Genomic DNA, 24,529 nt, shown 5'->3' with positions numbered 1-24,529 from the left:
GCTGAAGAAGTTGGATGCCGCCCTTGGGAGCCCGGGAAAACATGGTTTCAGGCTATGGCCTTTTCCCCCCATCAATATAGATATACTCAAACTATTTTTTGTAATCCCACCACAGATTATCTTCTTTCTGGCATTAATATACCCAAAAAAGGTTTTATTTCCCTTTACATTCCCTTCAATCACAGATTTGTCTGTTTCCTTCTCCCTTTTGTACTTTAGCTGCATTAGTAATATGCTTTGCCTCTTCTTCTTTTATATCACTCTCTGTGAGCTCTACTTCTGGGTTCTTTACACCATATGAATAGGCAGACTTCTTTTCTTATACTATATATTTTTTAGTTATTTTACATATAGATGAGTTAACTTTAAGATGACCTTTTTTAATAGAGCCCAATGGGCACTCACTAATGCTGTTTTATTCCACCCTTTTAAGTGAGAAGTATGAGAAAAAAATTATGTTAGGATAATGTTATGCTGGAGCTGCAGTAATAAAAAGGAAAAAAAAGTGGGGGGAAAAAAAATCTCCTTATCTCTTTATGAACAAAGTTTATCAAGGTACGGTTATTTTCCGGTATTTATCAACCTTAAAGAGACTCTGTCAGTAGGTATATGATGTTCTATCTCAGGGTGGCATAAACCAGTGACAGAGAAGCTGAACAGAATGATGGATCACTTACATTGTTCTGTGCAGCTGATCCAGAGATCTCCTCCTGAATAACATGGACAATAAGTAGTCATCTCCATTATGTGCATGAGCTCACTACTCCTGGATATTCATGAGAAGCAGAAAAATCTGCCCACCAGCTGCTGATTGGCTGTTATCTATCCATGCTGTGTATAGTCAGTCACCTGTCAATCAGCAGCTGGAGGGTAGGGGTGTGGCAACAATCCTATTCTCCTGCATATTAGGAGAACGACTGAATAGAATGATGTAAGTAATAAACTGATCTGTTCAGCATTTCTGTCACTAGTTTATGCTGCCCTCATTTAAGGCGCCATATACCTAGTGACAGATACCTAGGGAAACTGTCGGCCAGAAAAGATATCCCAAAACTGGTTATATACTGCTTATTAGGGATGGTCCGAACCTGCCGAGGTTCGGGTTCGTATGAAACTGAATGCTCGGCAGCAGACTCCCGCTGTCTGCCCGCTCCGTGGAGCGGGCGGATACAGCGGGAGTAACGCCTGGAAAACTGGGATACAGCCTATGGCTATGGCTGTATCCCAGTTTTCCAGGCGGTCCTCCCGCTGGATCCGCCTGCTCCACGGAGCAGGCAGACAGCGGGAATCATAACCGAGGGTTCGGGTTCGTACGAACCCGAACCGAACTCGGTTCGGACCATCCCTACTGCTTATGTCCAAAGCTGAAATTACCTTAAATTGCTTTGTATTGCAGCTCTAAAATGTCATAGAGGCGTGGCCAGGGCACTACAATACACTTTAGTGCTCTAACCACACCTCCAAGACACTTTGAAACAGTAATAACCGGGCTATGGATTAGACTATAAACAACGTGGGAACGGCGTGCTGGATGATGCTGTGGGGACGGGGCAATGCTCCCGGTCTCCTAACAGTGCTCCTGGATAAAGATTAGGCCGACTAACAGCATGGGACTGGCGCTAAGGAGGAAGGTAAGACACATAGTCCTTATAGCGCCTGGGATGCTGAGGAGGAAGATATTAGCAGGGATTAATCTAACCTGCTGATAGTTCCCCTTTAAGGCCATGTTAACACATGGTATGAACATCGGCCATTGTTTGGTGTGTCAAACAACGGCCGATGTCTCAGATGTTCAATCGGCACATGGAATGCCAGCACATTCGGGTATGCCTGCAATTCAATTAGCCATAGAGCACAATGTAAAGTATGGCCGGGAGACGGGAGACATACTTAACATTGGAACACAGACTTTTTTGTAAGGTAAGAAATTTGTAAGAAATTACAGCTTTTCTGTGCGGCCGCATGGAACACCAGCCATAGTGTATACGGAGTGTATACACTACAGCCAATGTTCTATACACTACAATGTAATCGCACACTGTCAATAAACAGCGGCCATTGTTTATTGTAAAAATACAGTGTGTGAACGTGGCCTAAAGCCGACATATGAGGTTGGATGCTTTTAAAGAAATAGAGAAAGTGTTTTGTTTTTTAATTGCCTATATCTTATGAATTACCCTTTAATACGAAGGAGACATGACACATTACCGAGGTTAAAACCATATCAAGGGAAGGGTGTAGTCTACGCTACTGTATTTATCCAGCAACCTACACTATGTAATCAAGCCTACAGTATTCTCATAGAACAAAGCCTTTGTAGTCCTCGAAGAAAGGCTTTGGTGCTATTCCCTTAGACAGCAGACTGTAATTTATAGTGAGCCTGGAAACGAATGCAGACACCAATAATAATTAATACCTCTTTATAGCGCTGGCTGCCTTTTATTTTACTTTTAGTCATCACATATTTTATTTTTAATGAACCCTTTACAGTTATTGATCTTCCTCTTCCTAATCCTTCATGTTTGCATCACTAATGCCTAACTGCAAAAGCTGCGACAATGACCTTGAATTGCTCTTGTATACGGATACCGTATTAACCAAGTGTTCTTTACTACGTGTATTATTAATAACAATGAATCTTACAATGATCAAGAATATTCCTAGAGATGAAAAAAAAAAAAAAAAAAAGAACAATGGGGGGGGGGGGGGGGACACATTGTGCAGTATTCTATGTAACAGACTTATTGCACTGGGGTAAGATCATTTGGCCGCTCCCAAGAATGCAATTCCGGTCATATTGGACCTGTTATTGTATATACTGCATTTGTAGTGTACATTTGCCATATATGTTATATAAATTATAATGGACCCAAAAAATACAATGAGAGTTGGTCCACACACAGTATATTTCAGGCAGTATTTGGTCCTCATGTCAGGTCCTCATAGCAACAAAAACCAGGAGTGGGTTAAAAACACAGAAAGGCTCTGTTCACACAATGGTGAAATTGAGTGGATGGCCGCCATATAATGGTAAATAACGGCCATTATTTCAATATAACAGCCGTTGTTTTAAGATAACAGCAAATATTTGCCATTAAATGACGGCCATCCACTCAATTACAACATTATGTGAACATAGCCTTTCTGTGCTTTCAATCCACTCCTGGTTTTGGTTGCTATGAGGACCTGACATGAGGACCAAATACTGCCTGAAATATACTGTGTGTGAACCCAGCCTAATACTGTGCTGTAAAATGTGGCATATACTGAATGCTGAACCCTTACAACATACAAAACCTAAGATTGGTATTATGGAATAACTGCTGGGGCTTCTAGTTCTACTTTTATCCATTATTTATGGTTCAATATATATTTTTTAAAGGTTTTATACATAACAGCAGTAAAGCAGTAAAGTAAGGAAGAAACGTAGCCAAATTACAGTGAAGACGCAATGCACAACTATTGGTCCATATCATGGGAACATCACCGCTAACAGGTATGAAGACAGCTCAGGTAATATACAAAATAACGCGGATTGCCAGCTGTTCACCGTCTACACATAACAATGGACCCGTATACTATTAGGCCTCACCAACTGTACATACCGCGTTTCCCTGAAAATACGACGATATTCATTTTTGTTCCCAAACATGCGCCATGTCTTATTTTCAGGGAGTGTTTTATTTTTCCATGATTATTATTATAAAAAAAACAACAAACATTTATTATATACTGTACAGTAGTTGTCATCACAAACCACCATAACCAGACATAACCCTGGGAATGGCTTATTTTCAGGGAAACGGGGTAGCAACCAGAACAAGTAGTGTTAATAATGTAAATACATGCCCGAAATAAAAAAAAAAGAAGAAGAAGGGGAAAAGATTAGGAGAGGAAGGATGAAGGGAGGGAATGAGAGGCAATTTATCCATTATTTAAAGGAGTTGTAGGGATAAATTGATAATTGGGCATCCTGGTGGGCAATGGGGGACCTGTCAGTAATGTATACTTACCTGTCCCACCATCCCACAACTGGCTGATCTCAGATTACCCATTCACCAGTGTTGTTCGTGTTTTAGAAACATCCGGTGACGTGACAGCTCCCACTGGAAATGGACGATCAGCATTGATTCTATACTGTCTATGCTGTCCAGCCATGTCTGGAGGAAGTGGCAGGTCAATTAATGTTTCCCAAACACTGACAGTGGAGGAAGATGGGTGGCTCAAGATCCGACAGCTGTGGCGGAGTGGGACAGGTAAGTATTTATTACTGACAGGTCCCCCATCACCCAGGCCACATGCCCAATCATCAATTTATCCTGACAACCCCGTTAAACAATTTAGAAATTGCCTCTCATTCCCTCCCTTCCTCCTTCCCACTTTCTCTCCTCATTATTTGAAGAGGTTGTCAAGATAAACTAATAATTGGGCATCCGGTCGGAGTGCAGTGGGTGACCTGTCAGTAAAGTATACTTAACTGTCTCACTCCCCCACAGCTGGCGGAGCTGCCTGTTCTCCTCCACTGTCAGTGTCTTGGAGACATCCGGTGAAGTGCAGCTTCCTCCAGACATGTCTGGACAGTGTAGACAGTATAGAATCTATGCTGATCGTCCACTTCCAGAGGTTGCGGCACGTCACTGGATCTTTCCAAAACACTGACAGCAGAGGAGAACGGGCAGTCTGAGATCAGCAAGCTGTGGGGGAGCGGGACAGGTAAGTATACATTACTGACATGTCCCCCACAGCTCTGGCAGGATTCCCAATTATCAAGTTCAGTCCATCAAATCAAACACAGTAGGTTTCTGTAGGTTGAACTTGATGGACTCCTGTCTTTCTCAACCTAATAAATTATGCATTTATAGTTAGAAAGATTAAACAAATGTAAGAATTATTTTTTTTTATTGTTAGAGCTGTAATTTAAAAACATTTTGACTTGTCATAAAGACAAGTAAAAATTTTGATTGGTCAGAGTCTGGGTGTTCAGACCGATTGCTAAAATGAATGGGGAGAAGAGCTTATCTAATGACTTTTCATCTAATCCTACAGCAAGGAGAGAGATGGGGAGGGAAGCCCCTAGCACTTCTCTTTACTCATTCTGGAGATTAATGAGGGTCTAAAAATCCAGATCCCAACCAAAAGTTTTAAAATGTCTCTATGACAGGTCAAAATTTTGTTAAATGACAGTGACACTTATTTCTTTCTTGTAGACCACACAGTGAAGTAACAGAATACACATATGTTCTGATCTAATGTTTACCTACATTAATAAAATAAAATAATTAATAAAATAAATTGTAATCCCTTATACAGTCAGCAGAGCATCTATGTGACTAGTTTGGAGCAACCACCCAAACCTGAACAATTAGCTGGACACGTAATGCAATGTACAGTATGAATGTAAATTGAGAAGTTCCCATTTATCTGTCAACTGGCTCGTATAATAAAAAGCCTGATATGCAGAATATATAGAATGATGTAAAACGGACGGCATTTCTCCTCAGGCCATAAGGAAATGAGAAGTGATGAGTGAGGTGAGCGGCTTAATGCGCTTGTCATTTCTTATACACTGTGACTCTATGCCATAACTATTCATTCAGGTTTTAATCATATAAAGGCTATGTTCCCAGGGCGTTCTTTTCTTGTGAGTTTATAATTTTTTTAAATAATGTCCATTTTTTTGCAGTTTGGCCGCCAGTCAGTGCAATAATGGCTGTTGATACATTATTCTAGGTCAGGTGGACCAATTGCCCTTTGTCTGTGAAGTTCGACCCGGCCAGTACTGCAGAACCGGCTGGATGAACTTCACTTTAAACGTAACTTTTGAATTGGAATGTGGCAAATTCGGGTGTACATTCGGGTGTGCCAGCTTTACAATTAACCATTGCAGACAATGTAACGTGCGGCTGGAGCAGAACTTTATATTGTCTGCACTGTCAGTTTTGTGCGGCCACTATTCAATGCATAGTGGCCGCACAAAACTGACATGTCAGTTTTGAGTGCGGCCACATGGAATCCAGGCTGGAGTGTATACAGTGTATATACAATTCGTCTGGCATTCCATAGAACACAATGTCATTAGACATTTTCAATAAATACTGGTTGGTGTTGCAAACTGCAACAACAGCTGTTATTTCTTGAAAAAATACACTGTGTGAACATGGCCTGAGTGTGTAAAAAAAAAGAAAAAGGCTGCCATACGTTGATTCATTCATTCAGTCAGTCCATGCTCACAAAAAAACAGACAATGGCAGAATGAATCGGCTATGAAGATGATTCGATGTGTTACACAGAACCAACAAACAATGAATAAATTAAACAATATAATTTTTATGAGTAATTAATACGGAGGCGTTACAGTCATTAAGGGTTTTATGCTTCTGCGGATGATGGAGGAGGATTTCCATGCAGCACCAGAGGCAATCTCCTGACTGTAGAGGTGGAGGAGTAAGTGAAACTCTATAAAGCTAAATATTCTCCTATTTCTATTCTGTGCTTTCTACATTGTAGGCTTCTCAGTAATGTGGGAGCGTTTATGCGTTCCGTAAATACAGTCCGGGCACGGAAGATGTTCTACGGATCGGAATCACGGAACTCCGGGCCTCATGATTCCCTATCATAGCTCAGCATTCTGTTCCGGAGCACATCTTCCATATATACGGACTGCGCTCGCAATGTGTAAAGGCTCCTTAGTCTACAAGTTGCTATCAGTTGCTGAACCTTTTAATGTGGTGTACAGTACTGCAGAATAAGTTATATCATCACTTTTAACCCTTTCAAGAAATATAAGCAGAACAGCGTCTCAGATTTTTCATATGACTGTGTATGTAAAGCAGGGATGGGGAACCTCCGGCCCTTCAGCTGTTGCAAAACTACAATTCCCATCATGCCTGGACAGCCAAAGCTTTAGCTTTGGCTGTCCAGGCATGATGGGAATTGTAGTTTTGCAACAACTGGAGGGCCGGAGGTTCCCCATCCCTGATGTAAAGCCTTTAATGGCCATGACTTGCCTTATACTGGATGATGCCCAGTGCGGTAGCTAGAGATTTGTAATTTACTTCTATTAAAAAAAAATCCTGTACTTCTCAGCTGCTGTAAGTCCTGCAGGAAGTAGTGTATTCTTTCCAGCCTGACACAGTGCTCTCTGCTGCCACCTCTGTCCATGTCAGGAACAGAGCAGAGCAGTAGCAAATGCCCATAAAAAACCCTCTCTTGCTCCCCAGACTGGAAAGAGTATGCCACTTCATGCAGGACATTAAGCAGCTGATAAGTACTCGAAGACTTTAAATACCCCTTTGAGGTTGGACCAGAAAAGTAATTACTAGTTTAAAAGTACCGAAACTACTTCCTTAGAGAAAACAGCTAGAAGAATGAGTCTGCTGTAAAGAACTGTATTTACTGTGCTAGGGGCAGAATAATTATATGACTAATGTGGGGCCACAGCACACATATACCGTATCACATAGCTAACAATGAAGAACAGTGGATGTTCACTATTTAATTTACATTATGTTATAACTGTATCCACTTACCTGTAGGGTTCTAAGGTTTGTAAAGCATACTGCAGGGCCTCCTCCCATCGTTCAAGAGTAATGCAGAGATCCATAGCAAAATCCAGAGCCTTGAGCTGATGTATATTCTTATTTGGCAGCAGGCTCCTGCTCATCAGCTTCTTACATAGGTCCAAGGCTTCTGTAAAATCTGGTTTTCATTGAGGAAAATATTATCGTAAAGGAGAAGTCCCATGAAAACTATAAATAGAAGGTTTGGGGGAGGGGAGAGAAAATAACAAACAAGTAAACTCACCGGTTCTTGTGCCTCGAAGAGACACTCTGGGGTCCTTCTCACAGCAGCTGGGAGATGCACGGCCACATCGTCCCCAACTGACTGATTGCCCGCTAAGCCAATCAGTGACTGGGGATGGACACCGGGCTGTGATGTTGCAGCTGGAAGAGCCGGGTATGTGACGTACCTGGTTTCAAGCAAAAGACGACAACCAGCTGTTGAAAATGGGACCCGGGGGTGGTGCAACGGAGGCACGGGGACTGGCGAGTACACTTGTTCATTATTTTCTCACAGATTTGTAATTTACTTCTATTTAAAAATGTCAAGTCTTCCAGTATTTCTCAACTTCTGCATGTCCTGCAGGAAGTGGTGTATTCTTTCCAGTCTATCCTTTCTGCTGCCACCTCTGTCCATATCAGGAACTGTCCAGAGCAGGAGAGGATTTCTATGGGGATTTGCTGGTGCTCTGGACAGTTCCTGACATGGACACAGGTGGCAGCAGAGAGCACTGTGCCAGACTGTAGAGAATACACCGCTTCCTGCAGGACATACAGCAGCTGATAAGTACTGGAAGACTGGAGATGATTTAATAGAAGTAATTTACAAATCTATATAACTGGGGATAACCAGTGGATTTGAAAAAAAAAAAAACATTAAGCCCCATTCACTTCAATGGAACTGATTTACACCCAAACTGGAGATAAGAATGGTGCAGTCTCTGGAAGAAAGTGGCCATGTTTTTCTAATGCTGGATAACCACTTTAAATACTCATTTTAATGTCAATAGTTCCCCATAGACATCCCAGCATTTCTTACGTTATCTAGAATGGAAAAGTGTTCCCGGTTGGATATGAGCAGAGTGTCGGTGGGATGGTTATCTGCAGGCGCTCTCATTGTATAGTACTATTACAGCTGAGTCCCCCTGGGCTCAGGGATTACCAGTCCCCGGCAGCTAGAGGAGGGGGCACTCTGGATGGTGATGGTGCGGCAGGTGTCACCTCGACGTCAGGTCACTCTCACTGCAGATGTTAAATGACAAAGAGGATAAAGCCGAATGCTCTTTGTTCCCTAAGGCTGGAATTTTGCTTTATAATCCGAGCTTACATAAATAATATTTGACAGCTATAATCTGCAATTTTTGGCGCAAAACAAAAACCCCCTAAGACAACACATAAAACTACTGCTCTATAAATGCCTTTAGAATTGCTGGAACTATTTTAGCGTATAAGAAAATAATTCTCATTTAATGAGATACCCGTCACACAGACAATCGTCACCCAACTGATTGTCAATCTATGAGGAGGTCCCTGTTAGCAAACCGTATAAATCCCGGCAATTACTGTGAATTACATGTATATCGGGATGCCATGGATGCTGGCGAGTCTATCCAGCTTGCAGGAAGGGGTTAATAGTGTAAATGCCAGGGTGGAGATTAGTCAGTGAACGTCTCTAATGGAATCTCATTTGTATACAGGGTCTACACCAGGGGCGTAACTACCACTATAGCAGCCATAGCGGCTGCTATGGGGCCCGCCGCATCAGGGGGCCCCATGGCCTGCTTGCAATACACTGGGCCCCTGAGCCGTCATCATTTGCAGCATCGGGTGGCCCTGCTGGTCTCCTGGGTTTTGCAAATGTCCCTTTAACTGCAAGCACTCCTGACCAGAGCTAGCAGTTATGTAGTTATGACTTCAATTGACCGTTTAGTGGTCAGTCGGGGGGGGGGGGGGGCCCAATCAAAAGTTTGCTATGGGGCCCAGCCATGTCTAGTTACGCCCCTGGTCTACACATTTATATCCTAGTACTGTTATAATGATTGTACCTCATTGTTACTGACGGCTACATAGAAATCTCCAAATCAACAGCGTTTTTGTGATAGATCAGATAGGCTTTCAAGGAGGAATACTAGTTTGTCCAATATAGTATGTTTTAAGGGCAAACTCTGGTGAAAAACCTTTTCTTTTTACATCAACTGGTTTCAGAAAGTTATACAGATTTGTAATTTACTTTAATTAAAAAAGATAATTAAGTGTTCCCATACTTATCAGCTGCTGTATGTTCTGCAGGAAGTGGTGAATTCTTCCTAGTCTGACACACTGCTCTCTGCTGCCACCTCTGTCCATGTCAGGAATTGTCCAGAGTGGAAGAGGTTTTCTATGGGGCTTTTCTACAACTCTGGACAGAAGCTGACATGGACAGAGGTGGCAGCAGAGAGCACTGTGTCAGACTGGAGAGAATACACCACTTCCTGCAGGACATACAGCAGCTGATAAGTACTGGGAGACTGGAGATTTTTAAATAGAAGTAAATTACAAAACTATATGACTTTGAGATACCAGTTAATTTGAAAGAAAAAAAAATTTCCTCACAGTACCCCTTCAATTCAAATGAATTTTACAAACTAGTTAATATATTACATATATGAAAAGACAGAAAGAACCTCTAACATGATCAAAATTGATGGATGGTCCTGCTGAAAAAAAGTAAAAAAAAAGCAAAAATTTCAAGTCTATTGAAATTTCTCAGGTCTCATTCAAACATTCGTTATGTGACCTGCAATTGCGGACTGCACTGTGGACCCATTGATTTTAATGGACAGGTCCTGTATCAACCTATGTAGAGGTCGGTGCATCGCGGGTAACTATGAATACACATTCGTAGTCCAGTCCACAATTACAGGCCACATTATGGACATGTGAAGCCTTAGGGGCCCTATTTTACGGCCTGATGACTTGGTGTAAGTGAGCGCCAATGTGATAGATTTGGTTTTACAAAAACTCAAACTGTCACCAAGATGGCTGATCTCCAGTTCTTCCATAAAGGAAAGGATACTGTTGTGGGAGCGCAGCTCTTCCAGCCTCACAAGTGAATGTTCCAGTTCTCTTGAGGCCTCCTCACCCCCAGCCAGCATGTCTTCATCCTGCTACAGCACAAACAAACAAAAGAAAATGTACATTTATTGGCAATGGCTGAAAGAGTTTCCAACACGCTCTGAGTATTTACATTAGTCCTATGGGAGCGAAGAGATAGAACACGTTCTCTTACTATCCAACAACATGAAAGAGCTCACATGCCAACCCCCATCCAATGTATCCAATATGCAGCGATCTGCGAGCTTCACGGAATAAATAACAGAATAAAATATTTAAATACAGAATAATTACAAAATATTCAAATACTGAAAATTACAAAATATTTACACTATATATACAGAATAACAAAATGTTTAAATACTGAATAATTACTATACATATATATATATATGTATATTTATACACACAGAATAATTACAAAATATTTACAATATACATAATATACATACAGAATAATTACAAAATGTTTAATTGCTATATATATATATATATATATATATATATATATATATATATATATATATACATACATACACACACACATATATACACACAGTGGTGCCTTGGATTTAGAGCATAATTCGTTGCAGGACCGCGCTTGTAATCCAAATCGACTCTTATACTAAAGTAAATTTTCCCATAAGAAATCACTTATATCCAGACAATTGGTTCCACACCCCAAAATAATGATTTACTATCCTGAATAACATGTAAAACAGATGAAACATTCAGAAACAGCAGAATATGTGATATATAAGTTACTGTACAGTAATGGAGAGGATGGGAAACACAAGGACTGACAGAGACTGCAGGGAGCAGGAAGGAATGAGCAGGACAGATGTGGGCACATACATGCAGCACTCTCTGTCCGGGGAGAGAGGGGTTACAGCTATGGAGAGATTACCTCCACAGTCCTGTCCCCTGATGTAAGCCCCAGCCTGAAGTGGATCTGCTATGATTTGGAAGTTGAGGGAGACTTCCTGGGTCAGAGTACAGGGCTGTAGACCCCGCTATGCAGACCATGCCCCTCCCCCACAGTACAGGGAGCTCTTACACCAAAGCAATGCTCTTACACCAAGTCACAATTTTGAAAAACTGTGAGCTCTTAAACCAAAACGCTCTTAAACCAAGTTACTCTCAAACCAAGGTACCACTGTATATTGTAATTATTCTGTATACAGTGATACCTTGGTTTAAGAGTAACTTGGATTAAGAGCATTTTGGTTTAAGAGCTCACAGTTTTTCAAAATAGTGACTTGGTTTAAGAGCATTGCTTTGGTGTAAGAGCTCCCTGTACTGGGTGGGAGGGGGAGTGGGGGAGGGGCATGGCCTGCATAGCGGGGTCTACAGCACTGTACTCTGACCCAGGAAGTCTCCCTCACCTTCCAAATCATGGCAGATCCACATCATGCTGGGGCTTACATCAGGGGACAGGACTGTGGGGGTAATTTCTTCATAGCCTTAACCCCTCTCTCCCTGGACAGAGAGTGCTGCTATACTGTGGCCATATCTGTCCTGCTCATTCCTTCATGCTCCCTGCAGTCTCTGTCAGCCCTTGTGTTTCCCATCCTCTCCATTATGGGGATCTGCATTTCCATCCTGTATCTACAAACTGCTGCTGTGTTATCAGGGTTATACAGTTACTATACATTATACACCACATGCTGATGCTATACTGTACAGTAACTTATATATCACATATCCAGCTGCAGTGTTATCAGGGTTATACAGTTACTATACATTATATACCACATGCTGATTGCTATACTGTACAGTAACTTATATATCACATATCCAGCTGCTGTGTTATCAGGGTTATACAGTTACTATACATTATACTCCGCATGCTGCTATACTGTACAGTAACTTATAATATCACATATCCAGCTGCTGTGTTATCAGGGTTATACAGTTACTATACATTATACTCCGCATGCTGCTATACTGTACAGTAACTTATATATCACATATCCAGCTGCTGTATTATCAGGGTTATACAGTTACTATACATTATACACCACATGCTGATGCTATACTGTACAGTAACTTATATATCACATATCCAGCTGCTGTGTTATCAGGGTTATACAGTTACTATACATTATACACCACATGCTGCTATACTGTACAGTAACTTATATATCACATATCCAGCTGCAGTGTTATCAGGGTTATACAGTTACTATACATTATATACCACATGCTGCTATACTGTACAGTAACTTATATATCACATATCCAGCTGCTGTGTTATCAGGGTTATACAGTTACTATACATTATACACCACATGCTGCTATACTGTACAGTAACTTATATATCACATATCCAGCTGCAGTGTTATCAGGGTTATACAGTTACTATACATTATATACCACATGCTGCTATACTGTACAGTAACTTATATATCACATATCCAGCTGCTGTGTTATCAGGGTTATACAGTTACTATACATTACACACCACATGCTGCTATACTGTACCATAACTTATAATAATCACAGATTCTGCTGTTCCTAAATCTTTGTTTCATTTGTTTTACATGTTATTCAGAATATAAAATCATTATTTTTGGGGTGTGGAACCAATTGTCTGCATTTCAGTGATTTTTTATGTGAAATTTTGCTTTGGTTTAAGAGTGGATTTAGATTACAAGCGCCATCCCGGAACGAATTATGCTCGTAATCCAAGGCACCACTGTATTTAAATACAGAATAATTCTGTTAATAAGCAGAACTGTGTAAGTTTATTAAAATAATTAAAAATAAATTGATAATTGTTTAATAACTTCAAATACTGCAAAAAGTCATCTCCACCCATATTTGATGTCAGAGTCAAAATCTGAAAGTAAAATCATACCTAAAGCGTAAATCGGGAACGCAGCAGGACACACTGAAAATCTCCTGTAGGTGCGCTATCCTGCTCTTGTGGGTCAATCATGAAATTCACGAATGCGCCGTAGACTGCATGGTAAGTGTATAATAATGAAGTCAATGGCGCTTCCGTTAGTTCCTTAACCCGCTCGTGCCATAAGAGAACCGCCCACCGACAGGACTTTTTCAGGCCAAAAGTTAGTTACCCTTAGGGCTATGTTCACACAACATATTTTTTATGGCAAGAGCGGTCATGCAATGTGCATTGAAGTTAACACAAACAGCAGCCGTTGTTCACACAATGTATTGAACATCAGCCATTGTTTTGTAAAGCTGACAAGTCAATCATTTCTGCTCGTTTTCAATGGAACAATGGCCGTTGTTTGACACTCAGTATAATGGCCGTTGTTTTTCAGTACCAAACCACGGCCATCGTCCGTACGTTGTGTGAACATAGCCTAAAAATAAACTGCCCAGAATACATTGAAGGTGGTCACTTAGAAGCATCGTGCTGAATAGTCACAGGAAACGATTATCCTGGAGTGTTCATTGCGCGAATTGTCGTTTTGTCTTATATTTAAAGGGGTATAACAGAGAGTCAATCTCTATTATTATTTTGCTAATACATTGATTTAATAAAGTTATATTAATTTGTAATGTAACTTCATTAAAATAAATATGTAGGGTTTTTTTGGTTTTCTTTATAAATCTACCATTCAACTTCTGTTGATTGGCGTCAGTAAGGGAGGACACATGCCTCTGGGCCCACCAGGAACTGCAGGTCTGTCTAAGCAGAACAATCACCACTGTGGAGAGGCTGCAGCTCACTGTGATGGTGTCGGGCAGCTTTCCCCAGGTGCTGTATATAAGACCGTACAGTACACAGGAGAAACAGGATCCTGCTGTGTATAGTGCTGTATGGCAGCACTTGATCAGAGCGGGGGGATCGGGAACTGCAGGGCTCAGACACAAGGGCCTGCTGCCCCTCATTGAAGTTGAATGGTAGATAAACTATACATTTATTTTAATGAAGTTACATTACAAAGTGATAAAACATTCATTAAGACAATGTACTAGGAAAAAAAAATTATATTTTTGAGTCTCTGGACTATCCCTTTAAGTGACTGCTGTCTTTAGAACATGGATTGTATCCGTCTTTTATGCCTGCTAACTCCAATGGTCCTAAAAAAAAAGTTACCCAAAATGAATGTCTTCTGATTTTTGTTCAGTTAAAGAACACTTCAATTTGGAAAATGAGTGAAGATCACAGTGTGCAGCCGCCTTAGTCTAACAGCACTTTTAAAGCAGCGTATAGGTCATTTCTACTATAAAAGACACTATAAAATTCCAGCTGAGAATAAAAGTATAAATCCCAATTTTGGGTTCCTTTTTCTATACTGTTTTGTAAAAAAAAAAAAAAAAGTTACATAAAAGCAGAACTGGTTATGCCTTAAAGTAAATATACCATCAGGCGCGAGCTGAAGCACTGGAGGCGGGCCGACCGTCCCCCAGTGGGAGCAACCCCCGCCCCTCTATGATGCGGCTCCATTAGAATCAATAAAGCCGCATCATAGAGGGGCGGGGTTTTCCCCCCACTGAGGGTGGGTCGGCCCGCCTCCAGTGCTTCAGCCCGGGCCTGAAAGTACATTCACTTTAAAGGGATTGATCAGCAATTATTTTATATTCTTTGGTCAGGCTAGAACGCAAGCATGATAAAAAGCTGTACTCCTCTGCTTGATTTCCTTCATGACAATTGTCACAGAGCCCTGTCACTACTACTCCTCCTAATTTCCTGGTTTCCATCTAGACACATGGAAAATCCCATTAACCCAATCATTTGATTGGGTCGGTTATCGCTGCAGTGAGACAGGGACCTAGAAGTGCGTATCAGCCGGAATTTGCAGAATTGGATAGGGTCTTTTTCTGTTTTTTTGGAAAATAATTTTTGTAAAAGAATCCCCCCCCCCCCCCTAAGATTTATCAATATGCGTGAAACAAAAATGTGTGGAAATTGTACATAAAACCCAGCTCAGATTTCCAGCATAAATCTTGGTTGGTTGCTATGTGCAAATTACACTAGTTTTTGTTTCACACATATCAATAAATTTGAGCCCATGTGACAAATATTGGATAAATATTGGTGCACCTGTCACAAAAAATTACTTTTGACATGTCATTAGACATCTCAAAAGTTATTGATTACAGTGGGTGTCACTGCTGAGACCCGTTGTGATCAGGAGATATAGCCAGCAAGGGAGCGCAGCATCAGCATGATCCACTCCACTGCCACCTGCTCTGCCCATCTAGACTCATAGACTCCCATTGATGGACTCAGCTGTAATGGAGATACGGCCAGAGAGTGAATGGCGTGGCTGCTGCTGTGCTCCATCCCTGGCTATATCTCCTCATCACAGTGGGTGTAGGCAGTGAGACCCACAGTGATCAATAACGGTTGATGTATCTGATGGAATATCAGCAAAGTCCAAGCCTTATTTACACAATCTGGTACAGAAAATGTGACGTTTCAACCCAAAAGATTGATAAAGACCCATGTGGGTTGAAACCTCACATTTTCTCTACTAGATGGTATAAATAAAGCTTGGACTTTGCTGATATTGTGGATGCTAAGAGAGGACTCTCTTGTGCGAATCAACCACTGAAATACAAGGCACAATTGGACTACATACCTATGTCTGATATATTATAAGCTAGTTTTCTTGACAGGTATACTTTAAAGTGTACCTATCGTTATAAAAAAAAAAAAAAAAAACTTTTGACAAGTCATAGAGACATCATAGAGATATGTTAAAAGTTCTGATCAGTCTGGGTCAGACCCGTATCAATCAGGAGATAGAATGGGGAGAAGACCAGAGCTGCAGCGCCTCCACTCTCTGCTCTGAATTAAAAAAAAGTCGGACTTGTAATGGAGCTCTATGGGGATGGACTCTTTTTTTTTTTTTTTTATTGCTGCAGCGCGGTCCTCTCCCGCTCTATCTCCCGATCAGTACAAGTCTCACTCAGACCCGGACCTATCAAAACTTTTGAAATGTCTCTATGATGTCTCTATGACATGTCCAAAGTCTTTTTTTTATAACATTGACACTTTAAACCAGTAATGGGTAACCTTCGGCCCTCCAGCTGTAGCAATTTCTTTGGCTGTCCAGGCATGATGGGAATTGTAATTTTGCAACAGCTGGAGGGCCAAAGGTTCCCCATCCCTGCTTTATACATTTTCCAGAATTTTTTTTACATTATTTATTTATTTATTTAATTTTTATAATTCTGCCATTCTTACCCACTAATGCCCGGATTAATAAACACGCTCTTTCCTTTAACTTTTCCTTTTTACTTAATTTCTAGAAGAGCGAAATCTAGTAATAAAACTTACCGAGTCATGAACATGACATTAAAAAGGCAAAGAAAGTCTTAATTTTTGGCGAGGATTGGGCAGGATGTAATTCTTTAGCAATGGGATTTTTCGGTCAATTTAAATGACTTATTCCCTAATGAATTAATTAATGTAGATTATGCCGTCCGCTGATCATCCGATACATCACACTGTTTACCAGCAGTTTAGATTTTTATCCATTCAGCAACATCTGTCAGAAACGATTATATCTTTACACAGCTGAGAGGAAAGCTGGATTATCCTAGGGAACAGTGGCTTAATAGTTATATCACTTAATATTACAGTTCAACAATGCATCTCCAAATACCAGTGTTTATTCACTCAAAACAATAGGCAACACATAAGATCTTATTGCCAAACAACTATATAAAGATCAGCTGATCACTATAAGGCCATGTTCCCTCTTCTGGAAAATATCGGGGAAAGGTGGCCAACTCGTTATATAGACAGCTAATGGTGATCGTGATCATTAGCAGCCATCTAGATAACGGGACACAAGAGTTGGGAGTTAAAGGAGAAGTCCGGTGAAAATTTTTATTACAGTATTGTATTGCCCCCCAAAAGTTATACAAATCCCCAATATACACTTATTACGGGAAATGCTTATAAAGTGCTTTTCCCCTGCACTTACTAATGCATCAAGGGTTGGATAACATGGTGATGTCACTTCCTGGATAACATGGTGATGTCACTTCCTGGATAACATGGTGATGTCACTTCCTGGACAACCTGGTGATTTCACTTCCTGGATAACATGGTGATGTCACTTCCTGGACAGCATGATGATGCCAAGACCCGACTCCCAGAGCTGTGCGGGCTGTGGCTGCTAGAGAGGATGATGGCAGGGGGATGCTCAGTGTCCCTCCAGTGCTCTGTGTCCCTCAGTGTCCCCCTGCCATCATCCTCTCCAGTAGCCACAGCCCGCACAGTTCTGGGAGGCGGTTGTGACATCAACATGATATCCAGAAAGTGACATCACCATGTTATCCAGGAAGTGACATCACCATGTCCCGCAGGAAGTGACATCACCATGTTATCCAGGAAGTGACATCACCATGTTATCCAGGAAGTGACATCACCATGTTATCCAGGAAGTGACATCACCATGTTATCCAGGAAGTGACATCAACATGTTATCCAGGAAGTGACATCACCATGTTATCCAGGAAGTGGCATCATCATGTTATTCAGGAAGTGGCATCACCATGTTATCCAGGAAGTTAAGCATTTATGTGTTTCCAATCCACTCCTGTTTTTGGTTGCAAAATACTGACCAATATACTGAGCAAAATACTGTGTGTGACCATAGCCTCATACGGTTCGTGTAAGCCTGGGTTCCCACTACGTTTTATTCATCCGTTTTTGCAAAAAAAACGGATGCATTTGTGTGCATCGGTTTTTCCATTGACTTCCATTATTTAAAAAAATAATCATTTTTAACGTACACAACAACGTACCTGACCTTATTTCTGTGTACGTTGAAAAAACAGATGTGTTTTAATCCCCTTTTTTATAATGGAAGTCAATGGAAAAACGGATCAAAACAGATGCACACAACTGCATCAGTTTTTCCATCTTTTTTTGCAAAAACAAATAAAAAAAACGATTGCAAAAACTTAGTGTGAACCCCTCCTAAACGTACCCTAAAGCAAATGTTGGGCTGTAGTAGCAGACACATATCAAGGCCAATTTTCAGCAAAGAAACGCATATTATTAACTACATGTAAAACTTTGTTACTGTAACTTTTCTCTAAACATCTGTAAACATTTCCTCATCAGGGTCGGATATATTATAGGCGGCTATAACAGGACTCGGTATAATTATTACGTGCTACCTTCAAGCTTTCTCCGGCTTTCACTACACATCGCAGTTCCACTATGGAAAATTGCCCAGGATACGGTATTATGTGACTGCTCATATAATCTCTTCACAGGAATCACGAGAACAAAAATCAGAAACATATGAAGATTATTTTGAAACGTAGGTATATAATTGCCCTGCCAAGAATAAAGGTCAGCGGTGGGGCAGAAGTTCATCAGACTAGAAGACTACGGGAGCTGCCGCACCGAAAGGAAACTTTATCATTACAAGACATTAGCCTTCATGTGAACTTGCCGTACAGGAGTCTATTGTGAGAACGTAACACAGCAAACCGGATCGGAAAGGTCGATAAATCCAAATGAAAACAAAGTACTCTATTCCTGGACATAGGGAATGGAATAGAAATATGGTGGAAACACAATATAATAGTAACAATGATAGGAATATGGTGCTAGAGGAATGTAAGTAACCTCACATACACAAAATGGCGGCTGTAGCAGCCTGGAGTGCGGCGGTCTCAGGGAGGTAATGGAGATATATCCTGTCACAGGCCGAGTGCTAATAACTCTCTCCCTGAGGTAAATACTGACACAGAGGTTACAGAGGGGACTGCATCTGGGTGTCTGGTGATGATGGGACTTGTAGTTCCTCCTGGGGCTTCTCTATAACTGCGGCCTGAGGTGACAATGGAGAAGCCCTTGATGTCATGAGGTGCAGACACCAGGGAGTTAAAGCAGTGAGGCGCAACACAGATGAAGTATATAACTTGAACAGATCGTTTATACTGAAGATCTCTTAAAATGGCCGCCGGCCAGAGATGGGTCACTGCTGTTACAATGGAGATTAGTGAAGTATATGGAATCGCTTTTTGTAATACTGGTAGTGAACCATTATCCAGTGGGATGAGAGTCTTATAGGAAATCTGGGCCGTAAGCCACAAGTTTCAGATCCCAGAAGAACTAGGGAAATTATCCCTCCGCATAAAATAGTACCTAGCAGAGTGAAGCGGATCAGGCTCCTCATCTCCCCTCTGTCACACGGACTCCGGCTCCTAGAAATCTCCTCATAGGTTGGCAGGCCCCTCAGGGGATGTTACTCCTACCACAGCTGCACTCCACTCCTCAGGGAATTCCTGTCACAACTGCTTCTTATGGGGAGCTCATTAGAATAGCTCCGCCCATGTCCTGGATGTTTCTCCTAGCTGGTGTAATACACTAAGGAGGCAGTAGGTGGTGCTGTTATCTAATTCCTTGACTGTGGCTTGTGTTAATGGAAGTGATGACCCATCTCTACTGTGACTCCTCTCTATAGTGCATAATGGAACAATTTTTGCATTTTGACTTCTCTACACAGGCGTAATGGGTAAATGTTGCAGTTTTCATACCTTATGTTATATCATACGTCATTCCAGTAAAAAGTCATCTTTTATCATCTGTGGATTGTGCTACCTGGGCGATGCTTCATGGCCAAAGCGCCACTTAGCCCCGCCCACATAGGTCCTGTCCCCTGTGCCATCATGAGCGCATAGGCCCGTCCCCTCAGCGACTATTGGTATGGGCTGACCTAGAGAGTGTGTGGCCTAGACCTTTAGGCGGACCTGTTCCAATGGTCATCGAGGGGGCAGGGCATATGCGCCAATGACGTCACGTGGAGATGTGGGTGGGGCTAAGTGGCGCTTCGTGAATTCAGAGATGATAAAAGATCACTTTTTACTGGAACAGTCAGTCATAATGTATTAATAAACCTATCCCAATATAACAACCCAACCTGAGGGAAACTCCACTTCAGTACAATGCTGCGCCAATCTGATCTAAAACTAAAAGACCAAATGCCTCAACTTTACTCGATACACGAATTCTTTTAAGGCAATACATTATGTTCTGTCCTTAGGTCTAACACATTGAATATGCACGTCCGGGATATAGAAAGAATACAAACAGAGAATTCACAATTGGTGATGCTTTTCCTGTTTGTTTGTATTTTTTTTTGTTTTGTTTTGCATTTTATTTCTTTTTAAGGTTTTGTATTAATTTACACAACAAGTCTATCATTTTAAAGTTATACATTCTTCTTCTTTATATATATATACATATATATATATATATACATACACACACACACATATATATATATATATATATATATATTTTATGATAAAACACAGAGTGTTAGTATAGTATATAGCATCTAAAAGTCAAGACTTTATGGTGCCAAATTTTGCTGCGATTACAGACAGGAGCCCCCAGAGTACGTCTTTATTAGCTTAGAAAATCCAGAAACTGGGATTGTTGCCCATTCTTACAGGCGGAGCTCCCCCCCCCCCCCCCTCCTTCAGCTTGCATAGGTTGTGTTGGTGTATGGCCGTCTTCGAGGTATGCTACAGCTTTTCCCCTAAACCACTCGGGTGTATAGTTAGCTGTATGTTCAGTGTCACTGGCTGCTTGAAGATCATCTTCCATCCCAGTATCAAATCTCTGGCAGATTGAAACAGGATTTCCTGAAGAATTGCCTTTTATTTTATCTTTCCTTAAAGGAGAAGTCCGGCAATTAAAAAAAATAATTAAAACGGCAGGAGTATGGGGAACCATAATAAACGTTACTCTCTTCTCCCTGTGCCTTTGCAGCACTGGACTGCCACTCGGGGACCCCCCCCCCCCCCGACGGGCTCCGGCACAGGGGAAGGTAATGATTATTACGCCCCCCAACCCCCACCCCACGACATTGCTGGACGTCTCCTTTAAATCCTGACCAATTTCCCAGTCTCTGCTGATGAAAAGCATCCCCACAGCATGAAGCTGCCACCACCATACTTCATTACGGAGTGATGGGAAGTGCTGGGTTTGTGCCTTTAAGTTATGGATTTTTCAGGCCACTCTTCCATAAATGCCCACAATGTGGAGTGTTTGGCCTTTATTGGTCCTATGGGCAGATACTACCATCTCCAATGTAAATCATGGAGCTCCTTCACTGGTATTGCAGGTGTCTTTGTTAAAGGGCTAATCCACTCAAACATAACTTTTCATATGTTGCTGCCAATGGTGAGACTAACAATTCCTTCCATACTTGTTATTGTCTATTCAGTCTCCTTCCCCCAGTTCTTAATTGCTGCTTTCTGCTGAAGACACAAAAATCTGTGTGATAGCTTTTCTTTCTGTTTCCCCCTCCTCCCCCTCCCTTCTGAGACAGGTGATGTAAATAAGTCCCTGGCAGGCTGTATCTGCAACTTTGTAATGCTGGGAGGTTTAATCTGAGGTCAAGTTGCTAATGAACTCAATGTGATTATCCCTTTGGCATTACAGATAGGGACTTGTTTACAACAGTCCTCCCAAAAGGGAGGGGGTGGAGGGGAGACAGAGGAAAAAAAAAAAGCACACAATTTTTTGTGTCTTCAGTAGAAAGCGGCAGCTCAGAACTGGGTAATGGAGACTGAATAGATAATAACAAGTATGGAAAGAATTATTAGTCTTACCATGGGCAGCAACATATCAAATGTTTGAGAGGAATACCCCTTTAAATTTCTTTATTAGCAGAGCCCTGATCTATATGTTGATCTCCATAACTTTCTCTATGACCAGTTTGGATGATTCTTGGTCTTCCTGTCGCACGCTTAGTGGTGTTGCAGTTATACTGACAACCATATGATACAGTAGGTTATGTGAGACAACTGGACCAGACTTTATCTGGGGATGTTCTAGCAAATAATCCCAGAGCTGAGAGCTGAGCTGCGATTGGTTGCTGGGGGCAGTTTACTCCATGGATATTTTACACCCCTTGATAAATCTCCCCCATAGTTTGAAGGGTCCTTGCCGTAAGCAATATATGTGATGGGACCTCCAATCACCACAACACATTAATCGTATTGAGAGGCAGAGAGACCATCAGCGACCATAGGATGTATACCTCTGTATTTATACCTGTATTTATACACTGCTGCCATAACAGGTTTATGGGAAAACTGCAAAATGCATTTATAAAGGAGTTACAGGAGACTCTTCTTACTACAGTATATAATAAAAGCATTGTTCTAAGATCTGGATAGACTCAATAGTTCAGGCGATTTTAAGAAACTTTATTGTTTTTTTTTAGGCAAACATGCCATTATCTGCATTCAAAAAGCCTTTTCCCAGGTCCCCCCCCCCCCTGGGAATATCAGGAAATTGTGACTTGTTGCATCAGACACAACCCTGTCTGTTCTATAGAGGGGAAAGGGGGGAGGAAGTTAGTCATCAGCAGAGAACAAAGGATTACACAACATGGAGGTGGGTAACAGCCGCATTGAGAGGTCAGAGAGGTTAGTGCTGACTGTCAGAGGAGATTAACTGTAGATGAACTCTTTGTTGTCCTGTTTTGGTGCCTCATCTCTCTTTACCCCTCCCCTCTCCATAAGCAAGCCATGAAGACAGGGGGGCGGGGGCTTCAAACAGTTTTTTCATGATAAAAATGTATTTTTCGCTAATAAACCCAATTACAAAGTTTCTTAAAATCGCCTGTACTATTCATTTTTGGAAAAAAAATTAAACAACAGTGACATTTTAACCCCTAGACGACCTAGGACGTACTTCCGTTCCAAGTTATGACATGTCCTATTTGTAAATGGAATGGATTGGAGATCCTTGGAAACACTGAAAACGTGAATAGCCCAATACAAAGCAATGGGCTATATATTAGTCAGTGTGCACAGACAACGTCACGGAGAGAGACAGGAGCAGGCAGCTTTTTGAACTTGCCGCCCACCCTTGCGGGGAACATTCCCTCACGCCTGCCCCAGCTGCCATCACCCATTTCCAGGCTGCCGGTGCCCATGCTTCAAATAGCCACCAGTCCTGCCTCTCTCTGCCTCCACTGCAGGGAATGCCCTATAAAGGAGCAGGGATTCCTGTCATAATGACAGCAATCCCTGCTTCAAATGTGTGTTCCCCACTCCTTCACAGTAAGTGGTCGAGCAAGATTCATCGCTACTTACTGCTAATCTTTACACTCTGTGGAACGAGCGCGCTGCACCCATGGAGAGTAAAAACCAATAAAAAGACATTTACATTGTTCCCTATGGGAGCACACAGCTTGGTTCTCAAACTGCTCGGTTCTGGAACAGCCTTCTGTAGTCTTAAGAGAAAACAACAACAACAACAACAACAACAACAACAGACAACCGTCTACAAGCATCGCTGCTGATTTATTTTGTGCTTTCTACGACACAATTATGGAATACAAACGTATCCGGCATCCATGCAGTGTCATGGTAATCGTTCATATTCTCCATCAGTCCCATGTAAGCAAGCTTCAAAGTGATCAGTGCACGCAAACAACGGCTGCAAAAGATGTCACCTATTCAATTAGTCAGAAGACTTTACTAATCTGGATTTCCCATGCCTGCAGTGATAGAATAGGTTACACGACAGTGATGCATGGTTTCATAGATTTGTAAAATTACTAAAGATGTTTACCAACCAAATAATGGTGGATTTAACAAACAGTGCAGATACAACACCTGATGGCTGTCCTGAGGTGATATATGGTCTATTAGGGTAGTCACCTTTCCCCCCCATTAATGCACTCTATAACCTCCCTATTGCAATGGGTGATGGCTGCAGATCCCCAGCCCAGAGGGACAACACATTGGGGGAGATTTATCAAAGGGTGTAAAATTTAGACTGGTGCAAACTGCCCACAGCAACCAATCACAGCTCCTCTTTCCTTTCAGCACTGCCTAAAGCTGAGCTGTGATTGGTTGCTGTGGGTAGTTTGCACCAGTCAAAACTTTACACCCTTTGA

At 41.6% G+C, this 24,529-nt stretch overlaps 1 protein-coding gene across 5 annotated transcripts in view; it reads right to left on the bottom strand.

Moving 5' to 3' along the window:
- Positions 1-24,529, bottom strand: part of SMYD3 (SET and MYND domain containing 3) — a 321,585-nt gene that overhangs the window by 51,900 nt on the left and 245,156 nt on the right. For 3 of the 5 annotated variants that reach the window (XR_011360226.1, XM_069954263.1, XM_069954262.1), the window contains exons 9-10: positions 10,615-10,705; positions 7,530-7,698 (exon numbers count right to left, since the gene is read on the bottom strand). Coding sequence is in view for 4 of the 5 variants with exons in the window: in XM_069954263.1 (XP_069810364.1) it covers positions 7,530-7,698; positions 10,615-10,705 (260 nt within the window). In the remaining variant the exon portion in view is untranslated. The remainder of the gene's footprint in view (positions 1-7,529; positions 7,699-10,614; positions 10,706-24,529) is intronic. The other 2 variants (XM_069954265.1, XM_069954264.1) reach the window with 2 other exon arrangements.

Source organism: Dendropsophus ebraccatus, chromosome 15 (assembly GCF_027789765.1).
Source record: "Dendropsophus ebraccatus isolate aDenEbr1 chromosome 15, aDenEbr1.pat, whole genome shotgun sequence".
Lineage (NCBI taxonomy): Eukaryota > Metazoa > Chordata > Amphibia > Anura > Hylidae > Dendropsophus > Dendropsophus ebraccatus.
This window is presented reverse-complemented; position numbering and strand designations above follow the sequence as displayed.